The sequence below is a fragment of the Cyprinus carpio genome, chromosome A17 (assembly GCF_018340385.1).
Source record: "Cyprinus carpio isolate SPL01 chromosome A17, ASM1834038v1, whole genome shotgun sequence".
NCBI lineage: Eukaryota > Metazoa > Chordata > Actinopteri > Cypriniformes > Cyprinidae > Cyprinus > Cyprinus carpio.
Window position 1 is genome coordinate 27,532,835 of NC_056588.1, and position 16,540 is coordinate 27,549,374.

General features: G+C 37.1%; 1 protein-coding gene across 1 annotated transcript in view; it reads left to right on the top strand.

Moving 5' to 3' along the window:
* daam2 (dishevelled associated activator of morphogenesis 2) overlaps positions 1-16,540 on the top strand; it is a 168,774-nt gene that overhangs the window by 99,745 nt on the left and 52,489 nt on the right. The window contains exon 5 of the mRNA XM_042774552.1: positions 2,159-2,235. Within this exon, the coding sequence (XP_042630486.1) occupies positions 2,159-2,235 (77 nt within the window). The remainder of the gene's footprint in view (positions 1-2,158; positions 2,236-16,540) is intronic.

Genomic DNA, 16,540 nt, shown 5'->3' on the forward strand with positions numbered 1-16,540 from the left:
CATCTCTAAATTGTGTTTGACCCATACTGGGAATTTACTGTCCAAAATCATGTTTATTATCGTAAACTTGTCTATTCTTCCTTTGATAGTACAAATATTGAAACACAGGAGGAGCAGTTCACTAATGTTCTAACCGTAAGCCAACCTCATTAAGCTGAGTGTTCTGGTTAAAAAAAAAAAAAACAGACAGGGATTGAGGTCCAAGCCAAGCTGTTGTGTTCCAGCATTGTTCTGCATTGTTTGAACACTTACCACTGAGAGGAAAGTTGCAAGTTGATTGGAACTGATTGCAAGTTATACATCCTAGGTTGTTGTTGTTTTGTCTGGCTTGAATGTGTGTTGTGGTGTGTAAAACTCAAAGCTCTGTGCCGAAGTTCCAGTATTTATGATAACTGCCATCTTAGCAAATCATGTCACTATGTTGTACAGGAAAGCATGTTTTGTGTGAAATGTAAAAGGTAAAACCACTGCAACATCCAAACAAACAGCTTAGTGGTAGGAAAATTGAATTTTTCATTACTTCATTACTTTTGCAGCCAACCATCACAGAACACAACCCAAACTTACTGTAGGAAGGCAGCAATGGAAAAAAATCACTTCATGTTTACCATAGCAATTTAATTACCTGATAAACATTTACCAAGATAAAATGGGCTCAGATTGACCCCATGTTAATGACAAACAAGAAACTGAACTGAATGATACAATCTGTGGTGATTAAAACTAAAATATTTTAACTGAAAACACAATCAGAATGTAATGCTCAAGGAAGTCTGAATATTGTTAAAAACAAAGACTAATCCAGACATCAGGCTCCAAAGCACCCTTACTACATTTCTTTACAGTTTGTCAGTCTGTTCTGTAAACAGTGATCTAGTCACTTCAGTTGTTTGGGAATAAACAATTTTAGTTGACCTGGTTAATACTGACATAGTTTCCACATGTTCCAAGTCGTCAGATCACTGTGCTATCCCCTGAGGGAGGAATGCAATGCTAAATTGCTTCTATTTCCTGCCATTAGATGATTGATACAATGTTCTCAACAAATAAATGTAGAATCTAGAATCCTAGATGGCACTGTAATGGGGTAGATCACATTCTTTTAAAATTAATGAAGCAAATAGCTTAGTTCTTTTTTGAGAAACATTGGAAGTATTTATTCTTCAGATGTCTAAGGAATGTTATTACAGATTGCCTAATCAATAGGTCATTTTGATCTTTTATAAAGAGTGATATTCTGAGAAAAAAAAAATCTAACTGTTTTTTTCTAGAAACCATATGTAGACCTTTTCTATTATTTTTGTAGACATTTTCTAAACAAGGTCAGTTTAAATATCACGGTTTCCCATCAAAGACCTGTGGTTAAAATGTTCTGTCCTATCAAACATTGGTTGATTGATCAGAGGGCATAATTTGCTGTCAGTCTGAATGGGTGGAAATGACTTTGAGCAGTTACAAATTGTGTAGTGAAGAAAATAGCTTGAATGGAAATGACAGCAGATATGAAGCGTGAAAAAAAAAAAAAAAAAAAAAAAATACGTATTCAAATCTTGAATCAGTTTTATATATATATATATATATATATATATATATATATATATATATATATATATATATATATATATATATATATATAGTGTCATCATTCTTAAATGTAGTTGTAGATTAATAAATCCACACTTGCATTTTATTATTTATTTTTGTATCTAAACTGGTCTTTTATTTTATATTAAAAAAGAATTGTCTAAATAAATGTAGAAAGCATTATAGATAACAATATTATTATTTTAATTTCTTTTATTATTTCCGAACCACCAAACAATCAGATATTGTTTTAAATAACCAGATATTGTATCAGCACACAAATTCTGTTTTTTGCGGTTACCAGCTAAAAGGTCTGGTGGACTGATTGGACAACAAATATGTTGCTTTTGTCTACTGAAAAATCATTTATCAGACACATTTACTTTTAATACTGTTATTACAGGGACATGTTTCATGCCCACAGCGACAATTATGGTTAATCATACAGCATTTCAGCCCTTTGGTATTACCTTATTACCATTCAGTTATTTAAAAGTGATACACATAGTTATTTGTGAAAATCCTGGGTGTCTTGAAATTGAATATAAATGACTTTATACTGTGTTCTTTTCTTAGGAACAAGAAGACCCCAACAAGCTAGCTACCAGCTGGCCTGATTACTATATAGACCGAATCAACTCCATGGCAGCTGTAAGTACTTCCTTTATTACCTTTACATTTCTGACCAAAACTGACCAAAAAGATTTGCAAGCCCTCAAGTTATCAATATAAATCTGTGTTGATTTTTATTTTTTATTTGTTTATTTTTTTAACTATAATCTAAACTAGTAGGCAAAATATTTTAGTAATATTTTTTCAGTCTATTCATGCTAACAAAATCTCATTCATGCACATTGTCATTGATAGACTGCCAAAATGTAATTGGAATTAGAAAACAAGAACATAGAATAGAGAATGCTGGTGTCAGAGGCTCTCTCTCTCTTTTAAGAAGACAAGTAGTAATAATAGAAATAGAATATAGAGTGCAAGTGTTAGAGGGTCAAATCAAGATGGAAGAGATATGTTTTTAGCCATTTTTCGAAGATGGCTAAGAACTCAGATTGAGTTGGGCGGGTCATTCCACCAGGAGGGAACAGTTAATGTAAAAGTCTGTGAAAGTGATTTTGTACCTTTTTGGGCTGGCACTATTCACTTGCAGGACACAAGCTTCCAGAGGGCACCTAATCCTGAAGTAGTGCATTTAGATAAAGGGGTGCAGAGCCAGTGGTGTTTTTGTAACCAAACATCAATGCCTTGAATGTTATGCAAGCAGTTATTGGTAGCCAATGAAAATTGATGAACAGAGGTGTGGCATGCATTCTTTTTGCCTCATTAAAGACTAATCTTGCAGACACATTATGGATTAGTTGTAGTGGTATGATAGAATTGGCTGGAAGAACCACTAAGATAGCATTGCAATAGACCAGTCTGGATAAAACAAGAGCTTGAACAAGGAGTTGTGTAGCATGTTCCGAAAGAAAGGACCTGATCTTCCTCATGTTAAAGCAAATCTGCTCTGAGTGCTCTAAAATGTGGTCTGAGAAATTCAGCTGAACATCAATCACAACTCCAAGGTTTCTGGCTGTCTTTGAAGGAATTATGGTTGATGAGCCTAGCTTGATGGTGAAATTGTGATGAATTGATGGGTTTGCTGAAACACAAGCAGTTCTGTCTTGGCGATGGTCTTTAATCCAGCAAGAAATGCTGAGATGAGTGTGCTGTCACCATGTTTAAGAGACACAGTTTCACACATCTAACATTAAATGATGCACATGCAGCTGTTTACATTCACAGACATAACCGCCTGTGTTTATGTGAATGTTGTGTGTTTATGGCAGTTGACACGAAAGAGGTGGCTATCTGTGCATGAAAAAAAAAATTATCATCATGTTTTATGAATAAAATGTAACATAAATCAGACAAATGATATATGAACAAACCTCTCTGTAAACTCTTTCAAAATAAAGATAGGAATAAAACTGAAAGGTCTGTGTAATAAACTCCACTGCAGCCAAGGTTACTGAACCCATGTGCAGCCTTTATTTACAAGACTTGAACTATGCATATATAAACGAAGACCTGACTTGATACCAAACCATGAAATAAACTTGAACATGAACACAGGCAAAAACTCACCAAGCAGCAGTTACACAAAACAAAACTAGACAAGAGACAATGGCAACATGAGGGCTATATATACCAAACAAAGGGGTCACATGACACATAAACTAGACAACAAATGAACAGGATAAATACAGTAGGTGGCCAACCAAAATGCCTTTTACCACCACGTGTACCGCCGCAGCAGGGCCACGGCATTAACTGCAAGTCAGTCTCGTGTTGAAGTTGTTCACAAAACTACTGCCAGGTGGTGCAAAGGGACAGTTTGCAAACTGACTAAAAATTATGTTTTATTTGTTTTTTTTTTAAACGGAGATCAAATAAGGAAATAAAACAACAATAACATTATAATATAAGATTATAACATCCTTAAAAATCAGAAAATTAATTCAAAATTAATTTTTAGAAAGTTAATTTCAAAACGTGTGATAGTCGTAGGCTGCAGCCTAATGCATAAAAAAATAAAATAAAAAAAATACAAACTTACATAAAGGCTCTTAATGCATGTTATGATTATTAAACAGTCATTATGAAAAACATTAAACCTACACAATTTCCTTATGTTGTATTAAGGGGCTGTCATTTCAATCTACGTTTTTGAATGAAAAATCCTGACAATTGGACGTTGGTCCTCTCTATACAAGGCTGACTCACACCATTAAAAATAAATAAATAAATAAATAAGTTGTGAGAAATCAAGATTAATAGGCTAAAACGCCTAGAAATTGTACAAAAGGTAGAATATTAACTTGGAATGTTTAGATTACATTTAAGGAGGTGTGCATTAACCTATGCCATAAAAAAATAATAATTAAAATTGTGGCTCATTGATGAGTTTCAGTTTCATTGATTTAAATAGCACATTTAAAAATGACAGAGCCGACCAACGTGCTGCACAGAGAAGTAGAAATTAAGCATAAAACAAATTTACAATAAAACAGCAGTTACTCCAGCCCATAACCCTTTTTCAAAAGATATGTCTTCTTGTTCCTAAGAAAAGAACACCGTATAAAGTCATTTAGATTCAATTTCAACCTAAATAGAAGTGGCCGATCGCAGGTAAAGAGGCAAGTTATTCCACAACTGAGGTGCTGCCACTAAAATGCCCAATCCCCCTTAAGTTTTAAACGTGTCTTAGGAACAGACAACAACAAAGTGTTTGATGACCTTAATGGCCTGTTTGTCTGATAATGGGGGAGAAGATCACATAAATAGTTTGGTGCCAGGCCTGTGAGAGACTTGTAAACAAATAGTAAAACCTTGAACTGGATTCTATGCTCAATGGGGAGCCAATGCAAACCAACCAAAAAAGGGGTGATATTTTCCCTCTTCCTAGTCTTTGTTAAAAATCTGGCCGCAGTATTTTGGACCAGCTGAAGGCGAGACAGACAAGATTGACCAACCCCAAAATACAATGAGTTACAGTAATCAAGTCTGGATGGAATAAATGTGTGGATAACAGTTTCTAAATCTTTAAATGAAAGAAAAGATTTGATTTTGGCAATTATCCTAAGCTGAAAAAATGCAGAATTGATAACTGAGTTTATTTGTTTGTCAAATTTAAGTGCAGAGTCAAAAATAACTCCCACATTTCTTGCATACGACCCTACGGTATTAGTTATAGGAGCCAAGGTCTTTGAGAGGGTATTTGCAAAAAAACGGACGTCCAAAAACCAACACTTCAGCCTTAGAGTCATTTAATTGAAGGAAGTTATCCGTCATCCAACTTTTAACTCCATTAAAACAGTCAAATAATGGCTGGAGAGATGTATTCTCATCAGACTTAACAGGGTGATAAAGCTGTATGTCATCTGCATAACAGTGATACGAAGTCTGATGCTTACGAAAAATATTAGCCAAAGGAAGGAGATAGAGAGAAAACAAAAGAGGGCCTTAAACGGATCCCTGTGGGTTACCACATTTACATGCAGCAGGAGAGGAAGTGAAGTTATCAGTTTCTACAGAAATTGTTCTCCCTTCAAGATAGGATGCCAACCAATTTAAAGCTATTCCCCTGATACCTACATACTGTTCAAGACGTTTCAGCAAAATAGAGTGATCGATATTGTCGAAGGCTGCACTTAAGTCCAAGAGAAGAAAAAAAAACACATTTTCCAGAGTCAACAGCCAGTAACAGATCATTTAACACTTTTAAAAGGGCATATTCTGTGCTGTGCTGAACTCTAAACCCAGACTGATACCTGTATAATATATCATTATTCTTTAGAAAGGAAGTTGATGAAAAACAACCTTCTCCAGTACCTTCGAGAGTAAAGAAAACTTAGAAATAGGATGATAATTAATGAAGACCAGAGGGTCTTGAGTAGCCTTTTTAAGCACAGGCTGTATCACTGCATGTTTAAAACATGATGGGACACACCCACTGTGCAAAAGGCCATGGTCAAGTTACATTTATTTTAACATTATAGTTGTACAGTATTCTGTTCAAGTGTTGCGCCTGTTGAGTAGGCGGAGTTTAATCGGAAGTCTCGCGAGTTTGGTAAAAATGACGTGAGATCAGATATACGGCAATGGAGGAAAAGAAGGAAGAAATGTGGTGCGTGTTAGTATTGTAAATGCATGAGGCATGTTTGATCAAAGCCATCAAGCTGTAGATTGATAGTATAACACTCAGCTGGTGAGCAGTTTGGCATTTCAGATGTGATGGGCGGCCGATGTTGTGTGATCGCTCCAGAAGTTGCTGGAATTATATGGTGAATATCAGCACGTGCGTCATTGCAGACCGTAAGTGTTTATATCATATTATTCAGTCTAATAATCATTGTTTAATATGCTGTTGGATGCATCAATAAGAAATTTCTTGTTATAAAAGGACAGCTGCTATATTATGCTCTTATCATATGTTTGCGACGTCTCTCGCGTTCAATCATGTGACGTGATAATGACACAGCACTTTGTTGTACGAATTGTAACAGAGACTAATTGAGTTGTTTGTTTCATTATAGAACCACACGTTTATCCACGTTTGTCCAGCGGACTGTAATCACACAAACCCATCACACACACACTGAACATTGCAGCACACAAAGCTACAGGCCTCACTGTTATCACCACATCATATTAACCCTATCAGTATCATACAAAGATCCCTACTAACATACCGTCTGTTCGAGTTCCAATGTGATGACATCACGTCTGAGGATCGACGTCTGAAGATATCTGATATCTGATACCTTTCTTTCATTACTTGGACCTTCTCTGGAAACCTGGGACTTGTTGGGACTGAGTATTCTTAATAACACCACTTCACTGCCTTATATCAATATTATTGTATCTTTTGACTCAAAGAACATTGTTTTATTGTTTTGGTTATTTTGTGTAGGCCTACGCTTTTTTATTGTGTCATTTACATTGTGAGAAAATAATTCATTCTTTCATTAATACATTGAGTGAATTGGACCCATGACTCTGGCTTCTTTAATCCTCTCCTAGTTACTGGACATTAGTTGTGTAAATAGTCCTCTAAGGTGATTTAGATCCGTAACAGTAATCAGTGCATACTACAGCCTTCAATACAATTAATGGTCCTTCAAGCCAGATCCTACAACCACCTTAGCGATAATGTCCAGAACTAGTGAGGGAGTTATAGAGCCAGAGGTTGTAAGCCCTCGTAGAGTAATAAGACGACCAACACATTTGCATGATTATGAGGTTAGAGCTCATTGAAGAGCTTACAGACAGTCTACAGAGAGCAGGCCGGCTTAGTGATAGTCCGGCTAATTCTGCTGTGTCGACCCCTTCATATAATGATCCACATAGTAGTAAGAATGACTTGCTACGGTATGATCACTATTATGATGCTAATGTTCCTCTGTGGCCACCTCATTCGTCTGATATTCGTCAGCAATATCCAGATATCCTTCACTGCCTTATATCAACATTATTGTATCTTTTGACTCAAAGAACATTGGTTTATTGTTTTGGTTATTTTGCGTAGGCCTACGCTGTTTTATTGTGTCATTTACTTTGTGTTAACATTGTGAGAAAATAATTCATTCTTTCATTAATACATTGAGTGAATTGGACCCATGACTCTGGCTTCTTTAATCCTCTCCTAGTTACTGGACATTAGTTGTGTAAATAGTCCTCTAAGGTGATTTAGAACCGTAACAGTAATCAGTGCATACTACAGCCTTCAATACACCCACTTATAAGACTACTGTTAATTATAGACTGGATGCATGGGCCAATAGTGTCCAGTACTTCCACAATAAAAAATGAGGGAATAGGATCCAACGAACAAGATGCAGGTTTCATATGACAGATAAATTAGGTCAGATAGAGACACAGGCTCGAAGCTACAGTAGCTAAAGTAGCTTAATTACAGTGATCAGCAAATGAGACATTTATTAAAACTCATTGCAAACTGCAAGAGACGACTCTGGATTGTAGTAGCAATAGGTTTAAAAACCTAATTAACAGTATGAAATAACATTTTTGGTCTACCAACATTGCTATTAATCAGATTTGAAAAATATGTTGATCTAGCAGTCTTAACAAATGTCTGATAAGTCCTAAGACAGTCTCTCAAAATTTCATAGGATACTTGTAATTTATCTTGTTTGCATTTTCTCTCTGCCTGCCTACATTTTTGTCTTAAAATTCTAGTTTCACTATTTAGCCAAGGCTGATTTCTTATTTTGGGGTATTTCAGTTTAGAGGGAGCAATAGCATCCAAGATATTAACACAGGTAGAATTAAAATAAGAAATTAACTCTTCAGGGCCTATATCAGAGGATGATTTAAACAAATTAGCAAATTTAGAAGAAAAGGCTTCCGAGAATCGTGCAGATACATCTGGGTTAAAAGGGCAGATGTAATAACCAGGAGAGGATTGTTTCACAGGGTGGGATAAAAAAGTATTAAACAGTATTGGCTTATGGTCAGAAAAAGAACAATCTTCAATCCGAACAATTTGTAATGTGAATCCATAAGACAATATAAGGTCAAGTGTGTGCCCTTTTTCATGTGTAGGACCTACAAAAGATTGGGAAAGGTTAAAATAATCAATGGTTTGTAAAAATTCTGAGACTAACGGCTTATCAGGGCAGCACACATGAATATTAAATTCACCAAGAATCAAAAGTCTATCCACATTAGGCACAATTGTAGTTATGAGTGTTACAGGCTAGGCCTAGTTCTAACACATATTTTGACACTCACATTAATGCCACAAATTATGAAAGGCTCATAACTTACATTTAATAATTCTATGATGTATTTCAGCAGGTCACACATATTCGTTGTCTGGCCTTTTTTAGCACATTTGTTCCCGTATACAGAGCCCATGACATGCCGAAAATGATGTCCCTGAATTAAGAAATGTATCGCTCTTTATCGTTCCTTTGTATTAATTAAAACGTTTAAATAATATTTAAACATTTTTTAAAATAATAATAATAATAATAAAACTGATAATAATACGGTTTAACATACAGAGTTTGGGTATGCGAGAGATTGGGGTAATCTGTAAAATGTAAAAATAAATAAATAAATTGGACAAAAAATAAAGCTTAAGAATTTTTTCATTTAATTAAAAAACAACCCCTGATTAACAACATTCATTTCAAAATGCATAAATCTGGTATAGACTTGCATGGGCCTCTAACCTAGGTCCTATAGCAGCCCTTGGCTGACAGCTTACCAGTATCCTCGGCCTGAGTCCGACTGGAGCCTGTGTCTTTTTCTCTCTCTTTTTTGCTTCCTAATTACACTGCTGTTGCAGCCATTAAAAAAGGTCAGTTTTGTTTTGAATTGTAAAGTTATATTTCTTATTGTTTCTAAAATTAATTAATTTAGAAAAATGTTTGGAACATTTTTGTTTGTTTAATTCAAGATGTTGTTGTTTTAAGTTATGACCAAGTGGATAGCAGCAGACAGCTGAGTTGATCACCTTTGATTAATTTAACATTCTCAAATAATCTTGCTTAAAATAAAATATGTAGATATTAAACACTTAAAGCATAGTACGATGTTAGCTTAAACATTTAACCTAAATAAAAGTGTGCTGTTATGCGTATATCTAAGCGTTTGTGCAGAGAGTGGAAGCTGAAGCGCGCTTAATACATGAAGCGCCAGCGCAATCACTTCATTTTGTTCTTCAGTGGAAATAAGTAGGCTACGTCATCATTTTTGCTCAGATAAGACTAATACTTCATTCGGAACTGTAAATGGTCTACTCTTAATTTTGTGTCCACTCACAGTATCAACAAACCGTTGTGCTTGTGTAAAATAGAGAAAACAAACAGGATGCTATTGCCATCTCGTCTGCTTGAACAGGGAAACGTTGAGCTTGGGCTGAAATGCAAAGCTCTAAAATCTGGTGTAGTTTAGCTTTGCTTTATCCGAAACTGATGGTTTATATTCACATTAAGCTACACAATACATGTAAGACTGGATCCGTGAATGGCTAAGATGTCAATAATGTATGATTGCGATTTGGTTCATATTTAAGAAACGACTTTTAAAAAGTCGTATATTATTACAGCAAAAATGTGTTTTTGTTCAATTATTAATTTTTATGTGAGGTTGAAAAATAAACAGTGCTATTATCATCGGTGCTATAAGTTAGTTTTGCTATAGGCTATTCATCAAAAGCAGCATGCTCACTGGCAGTTCAGTTCATTATAAAATATATTTATTTTTATTTTTATTATCGCGAAATGAGATGAATGAACAGAGCGTGTCTGTCTTGAGTGCGAAAACTGCAATGTTTATCAAGTTAATCCATCCAGGGGTAGAAGCTAGTCAGTGATTTCAACTACACAGGTTCAGGATTGCGTTGTTTTTTTTTTTTTTAATAATAAAATAATATATAAAATGATTAATACAGATGTCTATTTCGCAGTTCGCTGGTTTATGTTACACCATTTATTTCTTTTAGATAGAGCATGTCCATTTTACACTGAGCAGCCAGTAGTGTGAATGAATTCGTTCCAGCTGGAGGAGGTTTGGGTTTGGGGTAGTTAGCTTCATTGTCGGGGGTTGACATAAAGGTTTGAATCTCTTGCTCTTTCATAAGGAGAGTTTCTGATGAGCATTTCGAACTTGCTGAGCAGGTTTAGGCAAAGTGTCTGTTTTAGGACAAATGCCTCATTTGGTTTGGCTTTTCAGAATCAGAATCAGAATGAGCTTTATTGCCAGGTATGTTTACACACACAAGGAATTTGTTTTTGTGACAGAATCTTCCGCAGTGCAACAGAATGACAGCGACAGAACAAAAACACAGATAATGAAAGAATAAAAAATAGATCAAGTAAGGAATAACAATATACAAATTGACACTTGTATGTTCAGGTATATAATGTACAAATTTAAAGTGTAGACTAAGTATGTGTGTTAGATAAATAAGTGTATGAGTGTATAAATAGTGTTGTGTGTTCCACAGTTATTGTCAAGTGTTCATGAAATGGATTGCCTGAGGGAAGAAACTGTTCCTGTGTTGGGTCGTTCTGGTGCCCAGAGCTCTGTAGCGTCGACCAGATGGCAACAGTTCAAAGAGGGAGTGTGCTGGATGTGAGAGGTCCAGAGTGATTTTGCTAGCCCTTTTGCTCACTCTGGATGAGTACAGTTCTTGAACAGGAGGGAGGGTTGTACCAATGATTCGCTCAGCAGTCCGGACTACCCTCTGTAGTCTTCTGAGGTCAGATTTGGTAGCTGAACTGAACCAGACAGTTATAGAAGTGCAGAGGATGGAATCAACGATGGCGGAGTAGAACTGTTTCAGCAGATCCTGTGGCAGATTGAACTTCCTCAGCTGGCGAAGGAAGTACTACCTCTGCTGGGCCTTTTTCACAATGTGAGTGTCCCACTTTAGGTCCTGAGAGATTGTTGTGCCCAGGAACCTGAATTACTCCACTGCAGTCACAGTGCTGTCCATGATGGTGAGTGAGGGGAGAGCAAGGGGGTTTCTCCTGAAGTCCATGATCATCTCCACTGTTTTGAGCATGTTGAGCTCCAGGTTGTTGAGACTGCACCAGACAGACAGCTCTTTAAAACTTTTATTTAGCCCCAAGTGATGATAAATACAATAATCATGTTACAAAAGATGCTGTTCTTTCAATTCATCAAAATAATAATAATAATAATAATAATAACAAATGTTTTTTTTTTTTTTTGAGTAGCAAATCAGAATATTAGAATTATTTCTGAAGGATCGTGTGACTGGAGTAATAATGCTAAAAATTCAGCTTTGAAAGTCAGCTTTGATTGTTCCTAATAAACTGTTTAACTGCACTCGCAAGTGAATCTCAAATTATTTTGTGGGATATGTAAATTTATTCTAAATAAACTACAAACCTAAAAATATATACTTTTATTTTGTCCTCACCTTCTTTCTTGTAACTCTTCCCTTTTGGTCACACACCTGGCTGAAAGGCTCATTATGCAGCTCATAGTCACAAAGTCAGGGGATGTCAAAACTTCTCCAGGCCCCCAAAACCCCTTAGACCCCAGAGGGTTAACCTCCTGTCTGTAAACAGACTCGTCACCGTCCTGAATGAGGCCGATAAGTGTGGTGTCATCTGCAAACTTCAGGAGCATGACAGAGGGGTCTTTAGGTGTGCAGTCGTTGGTGTAGAGGAAGAAGAGCAGTGGGGAGAGAGCGCAGCCCTGAGGAGCTCCAGTGCTGATCGTATGGGCACTGGATGTGTATTTTTCCAGCCTCACTAGCTGCTGCCTGTCTGTCAGAAAGCTGTTGATCCACTGACAGACGTGGTGGGCATGGAGAGCTGAGTTAGTTTGGGCAGGAGGAGGATTGGAATGGTAGTGTTAAAGGCCGAGCTGAAGTCCACAAACAGGATCCTCACATAAGTCCCTGGTCTGTCTAGATGTTGCAGAACATAATGTAGTCCAATGTTTACTTCATCGTCCACAGACCTGTTTGCTCTGTAGGCAAACTGAAGAGGATCCAGTAAGGGTCCAGTAATGTCCTTCAGGTGGGCCAGCACCAGTTTTTCAAAAGACTTCATGACCACAGAAGTTAGAGCCACAGGCCTCTAGTCATTTAGTCCTGTAATTTTGGGTTTCTTTGGGAAGGGGATGATGGTGGAGCGTTTGAAGCATGAAGGGACTTCGCACAGCTCCAGTGATCTGTTGAAGATCTGTGTGAAGATGGGGGCCAGCTGGTCAGCACAGGATTTCAGACAGGCTGGAGTAACACAATCTGGGCCTGGTGCTTTTTTCCTTTTCTGCTTCCGGAAGACCTGGCGCAGCTTATCTTCGCTGATCTAAATTGCAAGTGTGGGGGGTTGCAGGAGGTGTGAATGGTGTGAACGGTTGTGTGGAGAGGTGTTCAGGGCGGGTGTGGGTTTTTTTTTCAAACCTGCAGTAGAACTCATTTACATCGTCTGCCAGTTGTTGATTCTCCAGGATGCTGGGGGACGGTGTCTTGTAGTTTGTGATCTCCTTCAGACCTTTCCAAACTGATGCTGAGTCGCTGGAGCTGAACTGAGTCCTTATTTTTTCAGAATAATTCCTCTTTGCCACTCTGATCTCCTTTTCCAGTGTGTATTTGGTCTGGTTATACAAGACATTGTCCCCCTTCCTGTTAACATCTTCTTTGGCCTGACTGAGTTTTGCAGTGAACCATGGTTTTTCATTGTTGTAAGTTAGATGAGTCCTGGTAGGAATACAGATATCCTCACAGAAACTGATATAGGATGTTACAGTCTCCGTGAGCTCGTCCAGATCGGTGGCAGCAGCTTCAAAAACACTCCAATCAGTGAGGTCAAAACATGCTTGTTAATCCTGCTCTTCTTCATTAGTCCATCTTCTTACAGTCCTTAATACAGGTTTAGCTGATTTCAGTTTCTGCCTGTAGGTCGGTATAAGGATGATTAAAACAGAGTCCGGGTGTTGTTGTTCTGTCTCTGTGATCTGATCAGCGAGTTTCTGTAAAGCTGAGCTCACGTGCGCTTGCGGATGAATGTAAACACTAACGAGAATGAACGAGCAAAACTCCCACGGTGAATAGAACTACTTGCAGTTAATGAAGAGTGTTTCTAGATCTAAACAGCACATATTCTTTAATATTGTTACATCTGTACACCACCTTTCGTTTATGTGAAAGCATGTCCTGTCGCCGTGTGATTTCCCCGTTGATTCTGTGTCACGGTCCGCTCTAAACAGCTGAAAGCCCGGCAGATGGAGCGCGCTGTCTGGAATGGCGTTGTTTAGCCAAGTTTCCGTGAAACACAGAGCAGCAGCGTGTGATAATTACTTATTTGTCCAGGAGAGCAGAAGGGGTTCGTCCATTTTGTTGGGTAGAGAGCGGATGTTCGCCAGATGGATGCTAGGCAACGGCGTTCGAATATCCACGCTTCCTGAGCTTCACGAGGGCACCGGCTCTCTTCCCCCATCTGCGAGTCCTGAAGCACGTAATCAGCGCAGCTGCTCCGCCAACTACTATGTGCAGCAAAACATCAGAATAGTCGAAAACTGGTAATATATCGGGTGATGTGTAGCGCCGAATGTCCAGCAATTCGTTTCTGGTGAAACGGAAATATAACTAAAGGAATATAACTAAAGACAGGACAAACTAACAAAAACACAAAAAAGCATCAGCTTTAGGAACACCATACTAATACTGTGTTTGACCCCCTTTCGCCTTCAGAACTGCCTTAATTCTACGTGGCATTGATTCAACAAGGTGCTGAAAGCATTCTTTAGAAATGTTGGCCCGTGTTGATAGGATAGCATCTTGCAGTTGATGGAGATTTGTGGGATGCACATCCAGGGCACAAAGCTCCCGTTCCACCACATCCCAAAGATGGTCTATTGGGTTGAGATCTGGTGACTATGGGGGCCATTTTAGTACAGTGAACTCATTGTCATGTTCAAGAAACCAATTTGAAAGGATTCAAGCTTTGTGACATGGTGCATTATCAGATTTTTGCAATTTTTCAATGGCATACAGAGTATTACATAAAATATAATATGGTTTTGTTTTTTTCTCAGGAGAGATGAGGCACCTCTGAGAGAGAGAAAGAAATTGGCCAAAAGAAACGTGTCAGAGAGACAAAATCTTTTGTCCTTAATTTATAGGCTATGCTGCTTTGTACTATTTTTAATTTTGTACTGTTTTAATTTTACGCAGCAACGCTGCAGTCATTTTGGCAATACAAATGTAAAAATATAGTGCAGTAATAAGAAACTGTACCGAGACTTCATGTAGGCCTAATCATTTTTAGTTTCATTATTGGGCAGTTCCAGCATTAAGGACGTTACATCGCATTCGCAGTCAAATGCTCAAATATAAATTCTCACAGAATGTATTCATTACCAAGAACCATCTCTTTATGCTTTTCTAAATCCCAAGTAGAGTCCAGACATCAGAAAAGTATCCATCTATGAGCGTGTTTTATATGCTATTTTAGATTTGGGAAATACACAAGAGTTACGGACTCGACAGAGTTTTTGGGAGACAACATATTTTGTAGACTTTCTATGATTTACAATGGACAAACCAGCAACAACAATATCTGCAGAATGGAGAAGGGTTGTGTAGTGAATCAGCTTAAAAGGGAAATATAAATAATTAATTACAACTAGTTATAATCAGTGGTGGACGAAGTACACAAATCAAGTACTTGAGTAAAAGTACAGATAAGTATAATAAAATATTACTCCAGTAAAAGTACTCCTTTTTCAATTTTACTCGAGTGAAAGTTCAAAAGTACTCAATTTTTATGTACTTAAGTAAAAAAAAAGTACTGATAGATAGATTTATTTTGCAATTTTATATAGGCTTCTTAATTTAATTTTATATTAGCACATATTTTTTATAATCCTATACTGCTCAAAATGCCTGGGATTTTCCCAAAATAAACAACATATTCAAGCAAAATATTCAAACAATATAGTCAAGATATATTTGAGTTGTTGATATGGACTACATTGATGAGATTTGATAATTACTGTAGTTACCATGTTCTGAACATCACATCCTTTCTTTTTCCCCCAGACATAATCTATCTAGGTCAGGAATCCTCAAATCTGGACCTCGAGATCCACTTTCCTGCAGAGTTTAGCTCTAACCCTAATAAAATACACCTGAGCATGCTAATCAATGCCAGTCAATGTCTTTGGGATCATTAGAAAATCACAGGCAGGTGACTTTGATCAGGGTTGGAGCTAAACTCTGCCGCGCATTGGACCTCCAAGGCAAGATTTGAGGAAGGGGGATCTAGGTGGTTGAATAAAAATATTTAGACTTTATATCTAAAAATTATCTCAACTTATCACCAGCAAGCTTGTTAGCTAGACAGTTAGCATAAGCTAACAATATTTAATTTTCAGTATGGTTATGAAGAAACATTCATAGCCTATCTGTCTACTCGGCTAGTAAATCCAAACAATATAAAAATTTATACTGTTGATAAACAATATAAAAAGACATCACACGATCCCAAAGACACGTAGCGTTTTAATAAAACTGTTAACGTTACGGCAGCGGGGAATTTGAACGTGCATGAGTTATTTTATTTAATCTGTTTCCTTTTTTGACCTAAAACATGACATGAATGTTGATGTGTCTCCATTCAAGGATTTCAGTCGGCTTAAGTAGATCACCCTTTACAGCAGATTTAGTTCACAAACAACTGACAGTTTTGACCTAAATATTGTATTCAGTTACAATAAGTAATCCCAAAATTCAACATTAGTAACTTACATTTAACAGAATCAGTCGCATGCGCGCTCACAAGATCTCCTGGTTGTGAATTCAGTTCACTAGAGACTAAATGGTTCATTTGAATCAGTGAGTTGTCGACTCGAGAACAGCTACAATTGGATCTTTATAATTCATGAATGAATC